The sequence below is a fragment of the Clarias gariepinus genome, chromosome 19 (genome assembly GCF_024256425.1).
Source record: "Clarias gariepinus isolate MV-2021 ecotype Netherlands chromosome 19, CGAR_prim_01v2, whole genome shotgun sequence".
Lineage (NCBI taxonomy): Eukaryota > Metazoa > Chordata > Actinopteri > Siluriformes > Clariidae > Clarias > Clarias gariepinus.
The window spans coordinates 6,407,304-6,427,988 of NC_071118.1; the positions used below are offsets into that span (position 1 = coordinate 6,407,304).

At 36.5% G+C, this 20,685-nt stretch overlaps 3 protein-coding genes across 3 annotated transcripts in view; 2 read left to right on the plus strand and 1 right to left on the minus strand.

Moving 5' to 3' along the window:
• hif1al2 (hypoxia inducible factor 1 subunit alpha, like 2) overlaps positions 1–20,685 on the minus strand; it is a 61,899-nt gene that overhangs the window by 30,450 nt on the left and 10,764 nt on the right. The window lies entirely within an intron of this gene.
• si:dkey-175m17.6 (N-acetyllactosaminide beta-1,3-N-acetylglucosaminyltransferase 2) lies at positions 2,818–4,889 on the plus strand. Its single transcript, XM_053478349.1, has 2 exons — positions 2,818–2,907; positions 3,542–4,889. Exon 2 carries the CDS (start codon positions 3,545–3,547, stop codon positions 4,877–4,879), a length of 1,335 nt encoding a protein of 444 aa, XP_053334324.1. The 5' UTR covers positions 2,818–2,907; positions 3,542–3,544; the 3' UTR covers positions 4,880–4,889.
• sart1 (spliceosome associated factor 1, recruiter of U4/U6.U5 tri-snRNP) lies at positions 9,346–20,585 on the plus strand. Its single transcript, XM_053478344.1, has 20 exons — positions 9,346–9,878; positions 11,426–11,480; positions 11,563–11,618; positions 11,706–11,832; positions 11,954–12,059; positions 12,153–12,230; positions 12,340–12,439; positions 12,516–12,658; positions 13,001–13,207; positions 14,137–14,249; positions 14,339–14,478; positions 14,564–14,688; positions 16,199–16,366; positions 17,642–17,752; positions 17,891–17,978; positions 18,062–18,152; positions 18,691–18,826; positions 18,913–19,002; positions 19,169–19,290; positions 20,377–20,585. The coding sequence occupies exons 1-20, from the start codon at positions 9,611–9,613 to the stop codon at positions 20,393–20,395; spliced, it is 2,343 nt and encodes a 780-aa protein (XP_053334319.1). The 5' UTR covers positions 9,346–9,610; the 3' UTR covers positions 20,396–20,585.

Sequence of the window (20,685 nt, forward strand, 5' to 3'; positions counted from 1 at the left end):
TAATGCAGCGGGAAAGATACTAACTTTTGAAAAAATAATGTCAGAGCAGGTAAAATTGGAAAAAGTTGCATTTTTTATATTTATAAAATTATCCAAAATATAAAAATTATACGTTTATATTTCACTATTTTATATACTATACTTAAATTCTTACTTTAATAGTCTGCTATTAGATCTTTCCCTATAAGTACAGTAGAGGTCAAAAGTTTGGACACACCCTCTAAGTCAATGCTTTATGTTTAGTGATTTATTTCCTACATTCTGGAGATTTCAAAACTATGAATTAACACATACAGCATTAAGTAAATAAATAACTACTACTACAATAACAGTCAGTTGTTATTTTAAGTCACAAAGGTCAGCTGTCCTGGAATAATTCTCTCAGTCTTAACTGTTCAAAGGAAATTATTGCATATTCTGGATGCTTTCAGGATTGTTTTACAATGTATAAATAAATAAAAATCAAGAACGATCATGGCATTAGAAGGCGTGTCCAAACATAGTCGTTAAATATAGGTGATGAAATGGACATTTTGAGACCTTCCTGTTTAAAAATGCTGTCTAGGCTGAAATTTTATTCTTTTGCTATGCAAACAACGCTTTTGTTATAACACTGCCAGCTGCTAGTGACATGATTGACCACAAGGTGTGTCGTGATATCTATACAGGAGGTAACAGGCTCCCTAGGCAGAGTCGGCAAACATAGCAGGCATATTGCTAATGCACAGCTTCCTACTTTCTGTTGTTCTGTTGTCATCGTTCTTGCTTTCTTCATAATCAGAGGCAGTACAATTATTAGTAAACTGATAATAATGATAACTATATACAACTTTTAATTTACTCAATAGTTCTAAAAACAATTTTCATAGAGTAATTTTACACATGAGGCCATCATATACACTGTAGTATACTCATAGTGAGTAGTTATAAAATGATACAATTATACACCTTAATTACTTAAATCTTTCTACAATTAAATATATTGAAATATCATATACAGTGGTGCAAAAATCTGAGAACACACAAATAGAAAATTAGGGGTTTTTTTTCCAATAAATTGCAAATAAGCTGAAGCCTTTAGAATTTTTTTATATTTAATTGAATAAAAATAAAATGTTAATTTATTGAATAAAAAAAATCTATTTCACTGTTTAAATATAAGAGAATGTGTGATATTAACGTATTAATGTAAACCGCTTTTTACTAAAGGTAATATTTTCCTCACATCTAATCCCTTCTATTAAAGCATGGGTTCAAATGATACACTAATAGAGAGTTTTTGCACAAATCAGTAGAGTCCAAGCCAGCTCAAGGGCACGCTCTTATTATAGCAAAAATTGAGACGTAAGATATTCCTATTTTTATGCTTTATGAGGTTTATGCCAATCATACTGTATAATTTGTACTGTAATTTAAATGCAATATAGTAAGAAGTATTATAAAAAAAAACATTATGCATGGTAGCCAATTTCTTCTACTCTATATGGTATAAGGTGTAACGAACATGATACTACTTCTTGAAATTAGAAAAGGTGAAAAAAAAGGTAGATTCTATTTAATAGAATGAATGTTTAATAAATGCCTACTTCCAAGAACATTCTCTTAAAACTTCATCCAATGCAGTGAGCTTTCTAGCATGTGCATATGGAACACTATTTAACCAGCTAACCAGCAAAAATAAACAGACTCGTGCATCTTTATTAATGCTCACAGACTTTAACGTATACTTAAGTTAAACACAAAATAAATACAGAAAAAGACCTGACCTGTGTTTTGTTTGTGATTTGATACCTGTCTAAAAGAAGATTTTGATTCATACCCCAGTGCTACTCTGCTTAGCTGGCTAATTTAGACGATATCTAACTAGGCTGCCAATATATCTTAAATGTTTTAAACCAAAAATCAACTTAAAACTGTAAATATATAACAATTAAGAGTCGGTTTGTTTTTATCTCTAAAATTATTCACTGGGATGCTTTGCATGTTCTCCACAACTTCCTTATGTTGTCCCAACATCATGCGTTACATGGTGTCCCAAGCAGTTTTATATAATATATATATGGTATATGTAAATATACTGTATATATATATATTTTTTTAAACAAATTGGTATTTCTTAAATTTATTAGCAATATTTCTACAAAATTATAAATATGACAAACACAAAATATTTGGCTGCATGTCAATTTTTTTATCAAGAAAAGTTTAAAAAGTAGCTTTGTAGGTTAAATCTCTTCAGTTCAATGGGGAAACTTTACTGATAATTTTTTTTATAGTGGCACCATCATTCACTAATAATCCTTTTTACTTTTAACAACATTGTGCTTTGACATCACAAGTAAATAATTGTATTTAAATGGTAAAAAATTTGTACTACATTGTATGGTAACTGAAAATTCCAATAATAATAATAATAATAATAATAATAATAATAATCAGTGGTCTATATATATTCTATGTTTAAATTATTCCTAGAAAATTTATTTTAGGAAAGTTAATGGAATTAGAAGTGGCCCACACACACACACACACACACACACACACACACTGGTTCACATCCTGAACACGCCTTTCATGTGGGAGGAAACCTGTTAAGGGGACGAGACTACAACAGAGAAACAGCATCCACTGCCAGGAAACATTTACTTACAGCTCTTCACCTGCTTGCAATTTTTGTTGAGCTGCAAACAGCTGCAAAGACGAAGGATCTGTGTCATGGGAACAGTAATGCAAGTTTGGTTCTGTTGTATTGTGCTCTCATGAATATGCAGGAGTCGACATGGGAACACTTTTGAAATTAGTGCATTGTGGAAGAAGAGGATCAGTGGCTATGCAAGAGAGAGTGCAAGACGAGGGAAATTCTACTCCCTGAACAGATCGAAGTGATTGGACAACACAATTTTGGAGGTAAAGGATTATTTATAAATAGGATAAACTTTGATAATATAAAGATGTCCAGTGTTGCTGATAAATCATGGGCTCATTCTTGTTGCTGAACACTGTATTGATCTTTATAAATGTCTAGTTAAAGTGATGGCAATAAGCTTCAGAAAAATATGTGGGAAGAGGATGGATTTAAAAATCATTGCATGAACAACCAAATCCTCAAGTGGGTTCTGAAGATATTGATCGTCCATTTGCCATCTTTTCGCTTGGTGTTCTTTTTTAAGTAACGTAAGTGTCTGGTAAACAAGAGGTTTCCATCTGCTGTGTAAATGTGCTCTTGAGGTATATGATGCAAATATCATGGGTTGCAAGGTGCTCTAATCTATGCTCAGTCAGGCACGGATAATGAGCCCCCAGGAGCAACGCCATAGAAACTAAATCCCCAAGAGATTTTCTGATCAAGGTTCTTACGTTGGTACAAATGCAGATTTTCATGGCTAAAAATCATACTTGGATTTAACCCTGTCTATCTGTCTATAAATTTTGAATATGTAAATGTATCAATTTGTCCGTTTGTCTAAGTTTTATCTTCCTTTCTGGAATATTCAAATGTTACTTTCCATCCAAATTTGTTTTCTCTTGTGTTTGTTCCCAGCGAATGGCACGGTGCAAGTGTAGCGGAAGGGCCTTCTGCCTTTGTCTTCTCCCCTTTTTGATGATGAGCCATCTCTTGGTGTATATTATAGTGACCATATTTGTCGCCATGTCCTACAGACCCGAGCCTCAGCCCGTGTCTCTGCCTCTTCATTTCATAGCCCCTGGAGTGTCGTCCAACTCTGGAGCTCTTGCATCCCATCCACTAAATGCCTTCTGGAACCTGCGTTTGGTTGAGGGAGCTTTGTGGAACCGCCTTCAGCACCTCAAGGACAGAGAAAACAATCCCATATTGAGGGGTAATATCACAGTTGTCAGGGGTCCACAAAATGAAAGTACTGACCCGTTTCCAAATGATGGCTCTCCTCTGTGTCAACCCGATCATCTCTTGGCATCTCAACTGCCTGATTTTAACACAATACCTGAGCAGATGAAGGACTTTGTCTTGTCCATGCATTGTCGGAGCTACACCCTCCTGAAGAACCAGCCTGACCTGTGCAATGGACAAGATACTGAGACAGATGCCCCTATGCTATTCATGGCAATCAAGTCCCAAGTGGGAAACTTCGAGAACAGACAGGCCATTAGGGAGACATGGGGAAGGACTGGCTTGGTACAAGAAGAGTCAGGGGGACAAAGGTGGCAGGTGCGTACTGTCTTCCTACTTGGAAGGCAGGATGTAACAACTGGTCCCCATCCAGACCTTGAGGCACTTTTACAGCTGGAGAGCAGCCTTCATAAGGACATCCTGCAGTGGGATTTCAGAGACACGTTCTTTAACCTCACCTTGAAGGACTTACTCTTCTGGAACTGGCTCGCCGTGCACTGCCCACAGGCCCACTTTATCTTCAAAGGAGATGATGATGTTTTTGTTAGGACCAGTGCTCTTTTAGACTACTTAAATAAACATCATGCTTCCCTACAAGGAACAAATAAGAAAGTAAAGGATGATTTCCTTGTAGGAGATGTGATTTCTAATGCTTGGCCCAGTCGCCAGCCAACAGCTAAATATTACATACCTGAGAGTTTTTATAAAGGTATATACCCAACATATGCAGGTGGAGGAGGAGTGGTGTACTCTGCCGCTCTGGCTATGCGACTTCGGGAAGTCTCACACTGGGTGAGTTTGTTTCCTATTGATGATGTATACATGGGGATGTGTCTCCAGAGACTGGGTATTCGCCTTATTCATCACCCGGGCTTTTTGACCTTCGATCTTCCCGACGCCAAGAAAGAGACGCCGTGTGCTTACCACAAAGTACTACTGGTGCATAAGCGCAGCCCAAAAGAGATGCTTACACTATGGAGAGTCCTTAAGGCTCCACTTGCTGAGTGCTAATGCAGGAGGACAGGAGGGTAATGGAAAATGTTTATCTGATTTGTATATTATTCACCACAAATCAAAAGTCCTGTCTTTTCGAAAAAACTGGACAGATTTGAATAGCTACCTTCAGGTATTTTCATAACAATGGAGTAATTATTTGCATAATAAATAGTACACTCTGTGGTCTGTTTGGTTTGATTATTAAAGCTGGTTACTAAAGTCGTTATGCATGAGTACTGTGTCATGATAGAATTAAATATTTTTATTTATTGAAATGTTTTTCTTATTGTAATGGCATGTTAGATGTTTGTTTCTATGTATGGTTTTCAGTTTGTCTGTTGTACTTTACTGTGCATGTATTGACAAAAACAATTCAATTATTCCTAAAAAATTATGTAGATTTATGCACATTTTGAAACATTCTGATAAAACTGTGCTTGGTTTATCATATAAGTGCAACACCTATGCAGGTTTGCATTTTTCAAGCAGGTAAAAGTTGCAAGTTTTGTTGTTATTTTGCTCAATTTTTGTCACTTCATAAAAGATAGGAATGAACCAGAAATTCCTAAACTTCTATATAAACATTAAACAACCTTTTGTTAATGTGTTATGGTTTACAAATGTTTCCTATGGTATATAGACATTTTAGTGTACATATTTAAAATTGTTAATATTTTGATAATTTAATTCAAAAACAAAACTCCCATTTATTATAGACTTATTACACAAAAAAGTGAAATATTTTAAACCTTTTTTTTGTTTTAATTTGAATAATTATGTAATTCTGCCATAAATCAAGTACCTCAAAATATTAGAATATCATATACAGTATCTATTATACCTAATATTAACCAAAATGGATTTCCAACTTCAAAAAACATATGATTCAGGTGATCAGCCTGTGGCACTTTTGAGGCATTATTGAAGACCAGGTTGCTTTAATAGCATCATTCAGTTCATCTGTATTGTTGAGTTTGGTGTTTTTTATATTTCTTGTGATAATAGCCCATTGATTCTCTATAGGGTTCAGGTCAGGCAAGTAGCCTGGCCAATTAAGCACAATAATCTCATGGTCAGCAAACCAGTTAGTGGTAGTTTTGGCACTGTGTCCAAAACTAAGTGCTGCTGGAAAAGGAAATATAGTATACATCTCCATAAAGTTTCTCACAAGATGGAAACGTGGAGTGTTCTAAAATCTCCCTGTAGACCTTGATCTTCACATGAAATGCTACATTTAATTTCACCTTAAAAAAGGACTGTCAATCACTGAGCAACAGTCCGGTTCTTTTTCTTCTTGGTCAAGAAAAGATAATAAGATTTTGACATTATCTCGGGTTTAGGAGTGGGGTGATACAAGGATGTGAAAGTTGTAGCCTGTTTCCTGAAGACATCTGTCATGGTGGCTCCTGATGCACTGACTCCAGCCTCACTCCAGTTCTTGTGAAGCTTTCACAAGTTCTTAAATCAACTTTGCTTGACATTCTTCTAAAGGGTTCTTCATTCCTGCTTCTTGTGCACCTTGTCCCACCACACTTTTCCCTTCCTGTCAACTTTCCATGAATATGCTTTAATATAGCCCTCTGCGAACAGGCATAAGGTGTGGCTTATCCTCCTTTTGGAGGGTCTTAATGATAATGAACTGTCTTGCCAGCCTTTTTCCACATGATTGTTGTTGCATGTACTGAATGAGACCAAGAGATACACTGTATTTATACTGCATCAGAAGTAATTTACTCCAAGTCAGAATGAAATATTCTAATATTTTGAGATACTGCATTTTTTATTTTCATGAACTATAGGCGAAACAAAAATTAAAACAAAAAAGGCTTAAAATATTTTATTTTGTAATGAATTTAGAATATATTAACTATTTCTTTTTTCAATTTACCTACTAAAAACTTTACATGATGTTCAGATTTTTTGAGATGTACTGTAATTTTGACAGATCTATTTAACCAAAATCCGACATTTGTATACAGAAACATCTAACCCTGTAAGAATTTCAGTACAGATGATATATATATATATATATATATATATATATATATATATATATATAAGTTAAACATTATCATTTTAACTGGTAAGGTACTTGTGCTGTGGGTTTTGCCTAATTATTTCTTTTTTCAAATTAAAAGGTTTTACATTCTATATTATCATAAATTATCTCAAATATATTTTTCTATTAGATTGCTTTCTGAAAACCATAAAGTGCTTTAAAAATCTCAACCAATCGTTTTATTATTTTTTAATAAAAGCGTGTCTGAAAAGTTTCCATACATAAGGGAAATTAACACATTTTAGAAATTTTTTGTAAATACACACGGGGTTATCTCTACCACTAATGATAAACTTGTGTTAACACATCTGGTGTTATGCATGCAATCATTTAATTATGTTCATTTCCACTATGTATGGTGACCTTTGGGAAACGGAATATGCTGTGTTGCTTGTGTTAAGAAATGTTTTTACATAGATTTAGTCTATACAAAAGATCCTGAAATATTTTTTTCCTCACTGGTTTTTATTTTTCTTATCTTACTAGAATGCTTGTTAGTTGTTCTGTAGTCAACTGATGACTGATGCGTAGTGTATCCCTGACTTGCACCTAATGGAATCCTTTGTGAACCTGGCCAGGATAAAGCACTTACTGAAGAATGAATTGCTTACATTCACACCAATCTGCCAGTACAAATTGCCAGTTGTACTGGTTTTCATTTAAGTAAATACCTAGTTCTGCTTTAATAAAGCATTGGTATGTAACAGCTATCAGAAACATAGACAAAAACAGATTCTAAAACCATATAGCCTATAGGTAATGTACAAATATACTACAAAGCAGAATCAAGTGACATATATCTATGAAAAGAAATCTTATGTAATCCTAAAGTCTCTGGAAATCCACTTTATTCTCATAGGGTAATCTGGGTGGAGTATTGAATAATGAATTCAATGTGAATTGGTAAGTAAAGTGGAGGGGGGGGGGAAATCAAACTTAAAATTTAAATAAAAACTTTAAATATAATTTTATCTGAGACAAGCTTTGACTTAAAAATTTCTGAAAGATTATTAAACTTTAAAAAAAGTGTTTAAAACAGTTCAGAAAATGATTTTTAAAATCCCATATACAATACATTCTTGACAGTGGAAAGCGAAGAGGTGTTTAAAGTTTTGGGTAGTTCCAATGCCAAGTGCCAAGTTTTGGGTTATAAAAAACACTGTATTGATTTTGGGTAGCACTGAGCTAGTTACTAAGTGTTGGGTAACAGGAACTTTTATCCAACCTTGTTTAAGTGTTTTTGACAGTAGTAGGCTAGTTCCAATACTATGTAAATTTAGAGTAGTCGGTGGGTAAGCAAGTTCCAGTGGCATATTAGAGTCTGGTAACAGAAGACTTGCTCCAAAAATAGTTTTATGTAGTATGAAAGCCAGATCCAATGACATATAAATGTCAGTAACCAGAAAATTCCAAGACTTTATAAGCTTTACGTAGTGGTAAGCTAGCTCCAATAGCATAAAAGTAATAGGTAACAGGGTGCTACAGTTGTTCCAGCACATTATATGTTATATTTTGCAGTAAGCCAGATCCAATGGCAGATAAGTTTCAGATAACAGTAAATTAGTTGAGACACTACTTCAAAACCTTTTGGTAAGGGTAAGATAGTTCCAACACTGTATAAATTAAGGTGAGGGTAGTTTTATACCCTCTTTATACTTTATACTAATACTAGGTAAGCTACATCCAAGACAGCGGGCGTTTGTGGCAGCACTAAGCTAGTTCCTGTGTTCCAATGCTTTCTGGGTGGCGTTAAGCTAGTTTTAAAGCTAATGTTATTTGTCAGCCTATAAAATACAAATAAGTATAACTAGAGTTAGTGTTAAAATGTACTTAAATGTATTCTAAACATAAATGCTTAGGATAGTTTACTCACACACTTGAAAAGATTGGAATTTTCCACAATTTGGGAGCGCCAGTTAGCTAATCTGCATGTTTTTGGACATCAGCAAAAAACCCACCAAGCATTGGGAGAACATGCAAACCCCACACACACAGACCCAAGGGATGAATTGAACCCTGACCCTGGCGGTGTAAGGCCACGGTGCTAACCACTATTCCACAGTGCTCTTTAGAATAGTTAGTCCCCGAAAAATGTAAAGGGGGAACTGACACAAATAGCAAAAGTAATAAAATTTGTTTTTTAGTAAGCTTTCTTGGTTCTTCTAAAAAAAATCTTTGCTGAAAAACAAGAAATGCTAGGGTTTCAATGCGCTCTTAAACTGCGCATAGTGCGTGTATGGTTAATACCAAGTCTCCTGAGGATGGATGGCTAAAATTATTATTATATTATATATCTTCCACCTCCATCTTCTCCAACTCAAACTAGAAAAAAATGTGGTTAATACATCCCCTTGACACTAGGGGCGATGAACGTTGCAGTAGTTCTTTTTACCCGGAAACAGTTACAAAGGTCACACGCAGCAATCGCAAAACGACTGGTGAGCGATGTTTATGCTGAAGAAGCTAAGTTAGCTTGCTTTAGAAAAAGAAGTGCGTCGTATTTGTTTTTTTAAATATGATGTAAGTGTAGCAAGTGTTAGTTTTTAAGTCCTAATTGATAAAGTGAGAAAGCTTTTAAGTAGTTTAGTGGCTGATTAACAGTTTAAACCAGTTAGCTTTATCTAGTAGCCTGGTATAGCGTTCAATCGCATTATAAACTCGGCTTATTGTTTATTAATAAATTAAAAATGGGCTCGTCTAAGAAGCACAAAGAGAAGGATAAGGATAAGGACCGGGACCCAGAGGAGCGACACCGGGAACACAAAAAGCACCGACACAAGGACCGGGAGAGGGAGAAAGAGCGCGAGAAGGAGAAAGAGAAGAGGAAGAGATCGCGGTCCCGGGACAGGAGCAGCCGGGCGGCGGAGAAAGAGGGCAGGAGCAGGGGCGAGAAGAGTAGCGGAGAGCCGCGAGTTAAGAAGGAGAAACCGGATCCCAGCACTGAAGAGACTGAAGGTAAGGGCCAGAGGAGCTGCGAAATGTCGGTTGTACTGCGCATGCGTATTGAACTGTAACTTCAATGGTTGAATAGATAGATGGAGCACTTTATTAATCCTAAATGGAAATTGAAACGTTACAGCAGATTATACAACATTCAAGCAACAAGGTGTGAAAGGATATTCCATCCATCCATCCATCCATCTATCTAATTGTAAGATGATCTGTAAGGTTATCCAGAGCGTAATGGATTTATAATCATATATCTTGCTTGGATTATTGCACTTTTAAACACTGCTTGGCCAAAAAAAGCTTTTTTTTTTATAAATATAATGTTGAATTTGCTAGGGAGAATAAAGGTTGCTCATTGGAGCGATGGGAAAAGGTAAAATGAAGTCAGCTGATGACCTGAATGTGCTGAATGACCAGGTTATCACATCTATGGATGTTTTTTTTCTCTTAATGGCACTGGAATATTCTAGAATTTAAATAGTGAAAAAGTGGTTCTGGGAGCATCAGAAATAATTTCCACACATGAACTGGCCACTGTGTGCTGTAATTAAAGTTGTAGGCAATTAAATGAAATCTTATAGTATGCGACTTTTTTTTTTCTTCCCTGTGTCCAGGCAGTGTACATGAAATCTTATTTTTTTATTATGTTTACAGCACTTAGAAGACACCCTTATTTAGAGTGACTAGAAGTGATTCTTAGAGTTTCTAAACTATTAAACAACAAAAAAAAACCATCTTTTTGTGCTAGTTCATCAGGATGGGGACTGAGAAAGCCATAAAAAAATGTTGAGTGAAAACCAACTGTTAAATTATTGCCAATATTATTAGTGAGTTTCATGTGGCGCAGTGAATACATGAACACTGATTTTACCCGATTCCCATTTATGATGTTTTTTTGTTTGTTTTTTTTTACAAATGAATATTAAATTTTTTATGTTACATTTTATATGTTACAGTGGAACCTCGGATTAGAAGTAACGCGGTTTGCAAGCATTTCGAAAGACGAGCAAAAAATGTGAATAAATTTTGATTTGGAAAAACTAGCAAGTCTTGGTTTACGAATACCGGATATCATATATCTTCTTGTTACGTCATGTGATCACAACTGAGCCTATGGCTTTTCTCTTGTGAATTGTGATTAATTCCCCGCCACCACCACCCTCCCACCCACCCCCTGGCTCGGTTTTAGTGCACGCATGTACCTCTTTACTATAACACTGTGACCACATGTGTGCATACGACCTCGCCGAATACGCCAAAATATGGTTGGTCATTTTCGGGGAAATTTTACTTTTTTTTTTAAAGTTGCTAATTATTTACAAATTATTGGCATAGACGTGAGTCAGAAATATTTCCGCTTCTGTTTTTCAGCCCTCTGTGATTATTAAAGAGATTTGTCGGAAAGGATTTTGCACATTGTAGGATCAACATGCACAAATGACTTAAAATGTTTAAACAGTATTGGGTTACACAAAAAAGGGGTTTTCAGTGCACTGTTTCACAAAGTGCACTAAAGTAAGACAAATTGATTATTCATCTGTGTTCGTTTGCAGATCTGGGCCCAAAATCAGCAGCTGGTGATGCTTCACTCAGCATCGAAGAGACTAAGTACGTCACTAAAATGTCATTTTGTATACAGAATTCTTTTCTAGACTCCACACATCTCATTTGTATCATCTCTGTTTTTCAGTAAGTTGAGAGCTAAACTGGGTCTGAAGCCTCTTGAACTGAATGAGACCAAAAAAGGTGAGAAGGATATTGGTGAAATTCTGATTTCATGTTTACAAATCTTTGAAGATGCATTTTGATCACACAAACTTTATAATTTCTTAGAACTTGGGACAAAGGAGGAGCCTATGGTGGCTGAAACGATCAACCCTGTTCAGATCAGAAAGCAGAATGAGATTAGGGAGAAGCTGGCCGCTCTTAAAGAGAAACGCTTGCTCAATCAGAAACTTGGGTGTGTATTTTAAAATCCAGAATGTTAACAGAGAGCAAGAACAAGCTTTTTTTTTAATTTATTTTTTTTTACATTTTTTATTATGATTGGGGACCACATGATGCTTATCTCTCTTTTTTAGCAAAGTAAAGACGCTTGCAGATGACGATCCATGGCTTGATGACACTGCCGCCTGGGTGGAGAAGAGTCGCAAACTTGCCAAGGAGAAGGAGATGGCAGAGAAGAGGGTAAGACCAAGGACATGTCATTTCCAAAGGTTTTTTTTTTTTTTTTTGCTACAGTGTGATTAATTTAGCTTTCACTTAATCTATCTTTTATAGGCCAAGCTTCTGGAAGAGATGGATGAAGAGTTTGGTGTCAGCGACTTGGTCGAAAAAGAGTTTGCACAAAGCAAAGGGGTTGGTTGTTGGCTATTAATAACAACAATTTTTACCATTTTAATTAGTTAAACAACTGTCTGTGATGATGCTGTGATTCCTGGATCTTATACGATGATGATGGTTTCAGGAGGCTTACAGTTCAAGGGACCTTAAAGGTCTTACCGTCCAGCACAAAATGGAATCCTTTAAAGAGGGCGAGACGGTCATTTTGACTCTACAAGACAAAGGTAAATTTAAAAAAAAAATGTTTTTAGAGAGATGTGTTGAAGCACACAGTCTGATTGTTGTATGGTCATGTATCAGGTGTTTTGGAGGAGAAGGAGGACGTGCTGGTGAACGTGAACATTGTGGATAAAGAGAAAGCAGAGAAGAACGTGGAGCTTAAAAAGAAGAAGCCTGAGTACAAACCTTACGACGAAGAGGAGACTGTAGACGATATGGTCACGGTCAGTTCACTGTTTCATGTTACAAATCATTGTTTTATTTAACAGGTTAAACCTTTATGTTGCTGTCTGTCAGTTGTGCTTTTTAGGATATCAGGGTTTGTGCTCGAAAGTGTCAAAAATGCTTTTAAGTTTATGATTTTAGTTTGAAAAATTATTTATTTTAAATATGAAATTGGAGAAAGCCTCATTTTTTGTCACAGTTTTTATTCTGTATTGCGTATTGAGTGCTGACGTTCTTTAAAATCTAGTGAGACTCCTTAAGGTTACGTTCACACTTCCGGATAAAAATGTTTTTTTGTTTTTTTCAATGTGCTCCAGTTTTAACACCTGTCCTGTTTCCAGTTCAAGCCAAAGACCGTATTGTCAAAATACGACGAGGAGATAGATGGTGAGAAGAAGAAGAGCTTCCGGCTGAGTGCTGGCGGTTTCGCTACGGGGGAGAGAGAGCGCGAACTGCAGGCCATCAAAGACACGCTGCACAGCCAGGCCCAGTCCCTGGACATGCCAGCTCTCGCTGTGGCCTCAGAGTACTACACTCCACAGGAGATGGTGAGTCAGTCAGTGTCTCACACAGACACTCAAAAGCTCTTTAATTCTGTGATAATGTTAGAAGGTGACAAGTCACGAAGGCTGCAAGTGCCTTTTATTATTTCCTCAGAAACGTGCGTTGTCATGGCTGCTGCCTTAACAAGTGTCCAGCTTTGTGAAAAAGCAAGTAGGGTTCAATCACAGTGCGGATTTCCTGAGCTATTCTTTTCAAAATGCACTGCAAGCTGTACAGAGATTAAATTAGGCTTTATACATGTATTCGTCTATAAAATATACAAGATTTTATATTCATTTTGTTTTTACAAGAGATGTATTATGATAGTAACTGATGGTTGCTGCTAGGTGTGTTACTGTAGGTAAGCTACACACATACAGTTCTGGGTTCTTTTGAAACTGATTAGAAACTGGGATTGGACTGAATATGAGAGGGGGAAAAAGTCCTTCAGTTACCAAGGAGAAATATTCCTCATGATTATATTAAAAGTACAATAAAATCGCATCTACCGTAGTGTAGTTATCAGGTCGTGGTCTCTCCTACAGGCGTGGGTTTGAATCCCAGGTCTGACATTTGTTAGCTAGGTTAACATTTGGGCAGTGGTGGCTCAAATGGTTAAGACTCTGAGTTACTGATTGAAAGGTTGGGGGTTCAAGCTTAAGCACCACAAATTTCCCACCGTTGAGGTTTTGAGCTCAAGGCCCATAACCGTATCTGCTCCAGGGAAACTGTATTCTGGCTGACCCTGCACTCCGACCCCAGCTTCCTAACTGGGAAAAGAGGATAAAATTTTTTTTTTATGTGATATAAGGTACATGTGACAAATAATTTAATCTTAAGTCTTTGGAAGCAGAATTTGTATGAATATAAGGGTTAAGATACTACATACAGTACAGTATAAGTGTCTGAAAAGATTGTATGGTTCCGTTTCCAGGTGTCTTTTAAGAAAACCAAACGGCGTGTAAAGAAAATCAGGAAGAAAGAGAAACCCCTCAAGGCTGATGAGCTCCTCACGGACGACTCTCGCAGCACAGATTTCGGATCTAGGTTATTCATCCTTACCGTAATCAGTGAGATCTTTCTGTATCCGTCTGCACGGCAGCCTGTCTGACACGATTTCTGCTTCGATAAATCAGGTCAAGAGGTCGGGGCAAGAAGCAGGCGGGCGAAGAAAACGAGATTGAAGACTCTTTAAAGGATGCAGACAGCATTAAAACAGAAACGCTGCTGGAGTCTGATGACGTTCGGATGGCCGACATGGAGTTCAGTGACGATGGTGAGAATCTTTTATTATCGGAGGATAAAGAATTTTTTTTCTATGTTATTGTTAAATATGGTATGTTACTCTCTCTTGGTCTTAGATGAGTTTGTCCCACCGGAGCCTGAAACCATCGAAGAGGATGAGGCTGAGCAGGAGCTCCAGAAACAACTAGAGAAACAGAGGAAGCTTAAACAGAAGCAGTTGATGAAGGACTCGGGAGAAAAGGTCAACATCTGCCTTTCATTTATCATGAACTGTGTGAAATCCGGATTGTAGGAGTTAAATGCTTTTATTTTAACTAGCATGTGTATTAATGTGCTGAATTAATTTAAATACACATGCTAGTTAAAATAAGGAATTTATATTTGAGGTTTGAAGTGGAAGTTGAAGTGGCGCAAACCTCTATATGTAAAATTAATATTATTAGAATATTATTATTATTATCATGCTATAGCTTGTATTTGTGCTATTTTTTATTTATTTATTTTTTTTCAAACAATTAGTTTATTCTAGATTAAAGAATAAAACTAGAGAGGTATTGTGAGTGGTGAGTGGATTCACTGTGATCCTAAAAACACGGATTGGTTCACAGAGTTGGTTCCAAAGTTTCTATGGAAGTTACCATAGCAGGGAATGCAACTGTGAGCACTTCCTGTTTCAATAAAGAGTATTTCACCATTATGTCAATGGGGCAAATTTGGGAACTTCTTGCACCCCAGGGTTACAACTCACACATGAATATGTTCTCACACAGCTTGCAAGCCTTTTCAAATGTGGTAAATCTTATATTTTTACAAAATTTTTGCTCTGCGCTAGAATCCCCCAAAGTTGGTCTTAATGTTAAGTCGATGGGATTTTTTATGGACTCCTTAGAAAAGTCATACCACCCCCATTTCCAAAGAAGCTGCACGAGTTGACATGAGTTTATGACAAATGGTACGGGACTAGTTACGCACTAGAGTATAAAAAAAAGTAGAAGAAGCCTGCAAGATAATACACTAATTACGTCCACAGTCACAGCATTTCCTGTCCTGGAGAAGACATGGAATTTAGAAATTTCCAGACCTGGGAAAGTCATAGAAAATATTAAGTGATATGGAAAACTTTAAATGTTTTGGAAAATTCATGGGATTTTCTGAAAACCATAAGATTTTTTGGGTTTTAGTAATGACGGCCTCTTCGGCTTATGTGCATAATTCAATTAAATTTTATAGTGCTATTAATAATAGTCATTGTTGAGAAGCATCTTTACAGAGTCAAAAGAAAATTATGAAAATGTGTATGAAATATGTTAGAAAACATGTATTAATGAAAATGATCTGATTGTCCCCGATGAGAAAGCCGAGAGTGACGGTAGCAATGAAAAATTTCCCGAGATGGCTATAGGAAGAAACCCTGAGAGGAACCAGACTCAACAGGGAACCCATCCTCTTTTGGGTGATTTCGGATTTTAAGAAATGTTCTGCAGTTATACTGTGTGCTTTGTTTGCAGAGAAGTCAGGCAGTGATCACATGACACCCTGTTAAGTTTTCTAAATGTGTGAAACAAATTTGACTCTGAGGAAAATTTAGCTTGAAGTCCTGGATTTTGTTGATGGTGCATGAACCCTGATATTGTTACATACAGCTCTATGTTTTGATTGAATAATAATCCCCTAATTCATATTATTTCATTGAGACTCTAAACATCATGCTACTCTTACTTGTTCGTCTCCTTTATGTAAATCAATTCCAGGTAGTGGCACACCTGCAAGGGCTGGGGAAAGTTAAAGAGGAAGTCGCTGACGACATCGACAAGAAGAACAACATCGTCTTTAACGCCACATCCGAGTTCTGCCGCACGCTGGGAGACATTCCTACCTATGGCCTGTCAGGGAACAGAGAGGACCAGGAGGACATCATGGTAAATATTAGACATGCAATGTTGTTAAGCCAGTGTGGACTGGTTGTTTAAAAATGAAAACCATTGACTAATTAAAGGTGGGTGTGTTAGAGGGGGTATTAAAACTTGGCATGACGGGATTGGTTGTTAAAGTTTTTCATCCTATAATGGAAAAAGATAATGTTTAACATGAGGTACAAAAGTAATGGAAGTACAGGCAAAGAAACATTTGTTGCGATTAGTATAGCTGCATCATGTTCACTCTCAAGATATGAACAAGGGGGGGGGGATCAGTTTTGATTACAGGGTGTCTAAGTTACATTGTGTAATGCAAACTTATATGTGATGTAGTTTAGTTTGTAAAGCAAAAAGAAACTTTATTATTATTATACAGTCGTACCTCAGCATACGCTTTAAGAATTAAAACTTGCAAGAAATTTGCCTTGGCATACAGCGTTTTTAGCATACGAGCAACCAAGTTGGCCGCGTATCCTTCGGATCAAAACTTATTTTCGTCAATGAAAGTCATATTTTCAGTTGGCCGGAGTGGATTATCTGCCTTTACATTATTTCCTATGGGAAAATAAGCTCATTCATGTCTTTCTGGACCTTGCTTTGTGCACTGATGTGCAGTCATGTTAAAACTGGGAGGGGCTGTCCCCAAACTGTTCCCACAAAGTTGTGAGCATAAAATTGTCCAAGATGTCTTGGTATGCTGAAGCATTAGAGTTCCTTTAACCGGAAGTAAGGGGCCGACCGCAACACTTGGAAAAACAACCCCACATCATTTTTAACGTGTCCGCGCACCAGTGCACAAAGCAAAGTCCATAAAAATGAGCTTCTGGAAGAATGGTCGAAAATGTCCATAAACACACTTGTGGAAAGCCTTCACAGAAGAGTTAAAGCTGTTATAGCTGCTGGGGGGGGCAACATCATATTAAACCCTATGGATTAAGAATTGTATGTATGTAAAGGCAGGCAAGCAAATATAGGCAATATAAATTGTGTTTGTGTGTACATATATTTGCGTTGACCGACGGTAATGTTATGACTTAAAGAGGAAGGAACTGTTTTTATGTAGATTTTTTTTTTCACATTTCTTTGTATTGAATCATATGTTCAGCTGTCCAGGTTTCTAATACTGTACATGTGTGTATGGGATACACTACCTAAATTTGCAGGCTTAAATTTTAAAATGTTAGTAGAAACTTGTAAATTGAAACCTCAGATTCTCTTTGGGAAACATTGTCTTTGGTGCTTTGCCTAAATATCTGTTGGATGTTTTTATTTTTTAAGGACTTTGAGCAAGAGGAAGAGCGAGATGGAGCTGGAGGCTCTGATTCAGACATGGATGACAATGTGGGCTGGAGCACCGTCAATCTGGACGAGGAACAGAAGCAGCCAGATGTAAGTCTTTACTACATACTGAGAATGTTTTATTTTAGAATTTCATAAGTTTGTTGCTGTTGTGAGATTTCTGAAATATTACCGAGACATTCTATACTGTATATGTGTCTTTTAATTATAGCATTTAAATTTCTATAGTTTGCCACTGCTTCAACCACCATTTTGGATGAAGAGCCCATCGTTAATTCCGGCCTTGCGGCTGCTTTGCTGCTCTGCAAGAACAAAGGTATGTCCTGAACCTGACTACAGGATAAATCTTGTTAGCTTTATTTAAATAGATGTGGCTTCATAAAGTCTGTTTTTTTACAGGGTTGTTGGATACTCAGGTGCAGAAGGTGGCTCGAGTGCGTGCTCCTAAAGGAGCTCTGCCAAATGACAACTACTGCATTGAAGATAAGATGTGAGCAAAAGTTTATTACCTAAATAATACACTACGACAAAAGTTTGGACACACCTTCTAATTCCATGATTGTTTCTGATTTTTATCACTTTCTACATTGTAAAACAATTCTGAAGTCATTCAAAATATGTAGTAATCTTCTTTGAACAGTTCGGATTGAGATGTGTGTGCTACTTGTCCTCCGTAAAGCCGCCATAACGGCTCTAATCTGAGGTGCTGTTTGTTAATTGGTGATTTTTTCTAAATGAACTTCTCCTCTGCAGCAGAGGTAAGTTTCGGTCTTCAAGAGAAGGTCTTTATGAGAGCCAGCTTCATTATGGTGCTTGATTGATTTTGGAAATGCACTTGACACAATACTGTTCTTGCAAGAACTGTCCCAGAACAGCTTACCTTCATGTCTTAAAATCACAATAGACTGTTATTCTTGTTCTTTTACATAATACCTCATGGTTTTGAAATATCCATGAATATTCTAGAATGTAGAAATTAAATAATTGTTTTTGTTAATACAGTGTCTTTGTTGGCTTAATCATTTCAGGGCCATTGATGACAAATACAGCCGAAGAGAGGAATACAGGGGCTTCACGCAGGACTTTAAAGAGAAAGACGGCTACAAGCCAGACGTAAAGATCGAATACGTGGACGAATCTGGGCGCAAGCTCACCCCTAAAGAGGTCCGTGCATACAGTTATCATGCAATTGCTAGAACAAATGGCTCGATGATTAGCCATAATGTGCTTATTGTTCTTTCTTCATCTAGGCTTTCAGACAGCTATCTCATCGTTTCCATGGCAAAGGATCTGGAAAGATGAAGACTGAGAAAAGAATGAAAAAACTGGAGGAGGAGGCAGTACGTTCTTTTAGCCACCTACCAAGCAGTTTGGACTTAAATCTGTTGTGTTTAGTGGTATAACTTTATCTTGCCAGAAGAAGTAGTAGATTTGGGTTTGGTTTATTTAATTTTAATTTTATTTTTTACTTATTTGTGTGTTCATGGTGTTGTTCTCACCCTACAGTTGCTGAAGAAGATGAGCAGCAGTGATACTCCTCTGGGTACTGTGGCCCTGCTGCAGGAGAAACAGAAATCTCAGAAAACTCCCTACATTGTCCTCAGTGGAAGTGGAAAGAGCATGAACGCGTAAGTAGTTTCAGTGTTTGTGCAGCTGACAGTTTCTAGAAAATGTGGTGTGCTTCTATGCACAACATCTGAACCTTTCTCTGTGTCATTTATTGAAAAGAGGTCACCATAGGACTATCACTGATCACATATTATTATTATTATTATTACTTGTAAAGTACAATGACAACTTGTGACCTGCAGACCTGGCAAAGAATTTCTGCAGATTGAACCAAATAAAGTACTGCAGCAGAGCTGGTGAAATACAACGAAAATCAGTCTGCAGTCAGTTACTCCAGTTTTCACAGCTTGTGTAACAGTTTCTGAAGTGCAGCTTGTCCAATCACATGCCTGCATGTCAATTTTTTAGCCGCAGGAATGGATCAGATGAAAAACGAGCTAGAGATATTCAGTCAGAAAGAAAAGTGTTTTCACACTGTCATTTTATTTACCCCTTCTGGTGTAATAACCTAAGTGACAACATGGATAAAACATTTTCACATGCACAATGATAGATGGATAGATAGAGTACTTTATTAATCAAAAAAGGAAAAAAAAATATATATATTGTTTTATTGAGTTACAAGACTGCATTTTTTCTTTGACCATTAAATTAAAAATTTTGATTTTATATTTGATTATATTGGTTATGTAAAGCAGCATAAAACAAAGCATACATACTTTTAAAGAAAGGGTTAATTACAAGGAGCATTTCATCAAATCGGGACATGTAATGAAAATTTCTTGTAAAACGATTTGACATTTAGAGAAGACTTCAACAATATTTTAATTGATTTTTAAACAGAGACATGACGTAAAGTAAACATGTCTTGTATGTTTCAAGGTACACGTGAATGCATTTATAAACCCCTTACACAGACCCCTATAACCGCCCCTAACCCAATCCCCAACTGAAAGCCAGCCTTATCTATAAGAGAGGCTTTACACCTGGCATACTTAAAAAATAAAAAAATAATAAAAAAAATGTACAGACGACTTCAAACATTTAAAGAAGGCTGAAAAAAAATATCGCTACAAGTAACAAATACATATGTATATATAGTATATAGGCATTGTATGACAGATTTTACATTTTTCTTTTCACAGGAATACCATTACCAAGTAGAAGCATCTTAAGATCAACACATCCTTGTACAGTGGATCACGTTTCCCTCCAGCAAATTAAGTCAAATCTTCATGCAGTGGTGTGTGTGTGTGTGTATATATACAGACATTGTCCTATTGTTTAAATCTTAGCCTTTAAAATTTTCTGTCTCTTTTTTTTCCCCCATTAAAAGCTTTTGGTTTAAACTGGACTTCATGGGCTGTTATTGTGGTTTTTGCACTTTTATAAAGGAAACATGATAAAGTTGGATAAAGTGTCCTGAGTGGATTTTTTTTTTTTTTTTTTTTAAG

What these genes read in the sequence shown, in the direction of transcription:
- sart1 (XM_053478344.1), top strand. Translation starts at nt 9,611, where the DNA reads ATGGGCTCGTCTAAGAAGCACAAAGAGAAGGATAAGGATAAGGACCGG. An exon ending in ACTGAATGAGACCAAAAAAG is followed by an intron (nt 11,619 to 11,705) that starts GTGAGAAGGATA and finishes ATAATTTCTTAG; the next exon opens with AACTTGGGACAAAGGAGGAG. An exon ending in CTGTAGACGATATGGTCACG is followed by an intron (nt 12,659 to 13,000) that starts GTCAGTTCACTG and finishes TCCTGTTTCCAG; the next exon opens with TTCAAGCCAAAGACCGTATT.
- si:dkey-175m17.6 (XM_053478349.1), top strand. Translation starts at nt 3,545, where the DNA reads ATGGCACGGTGCAAGTGTAGCGGAAGGGCCTTCTGCCTTTGTCTTCTC.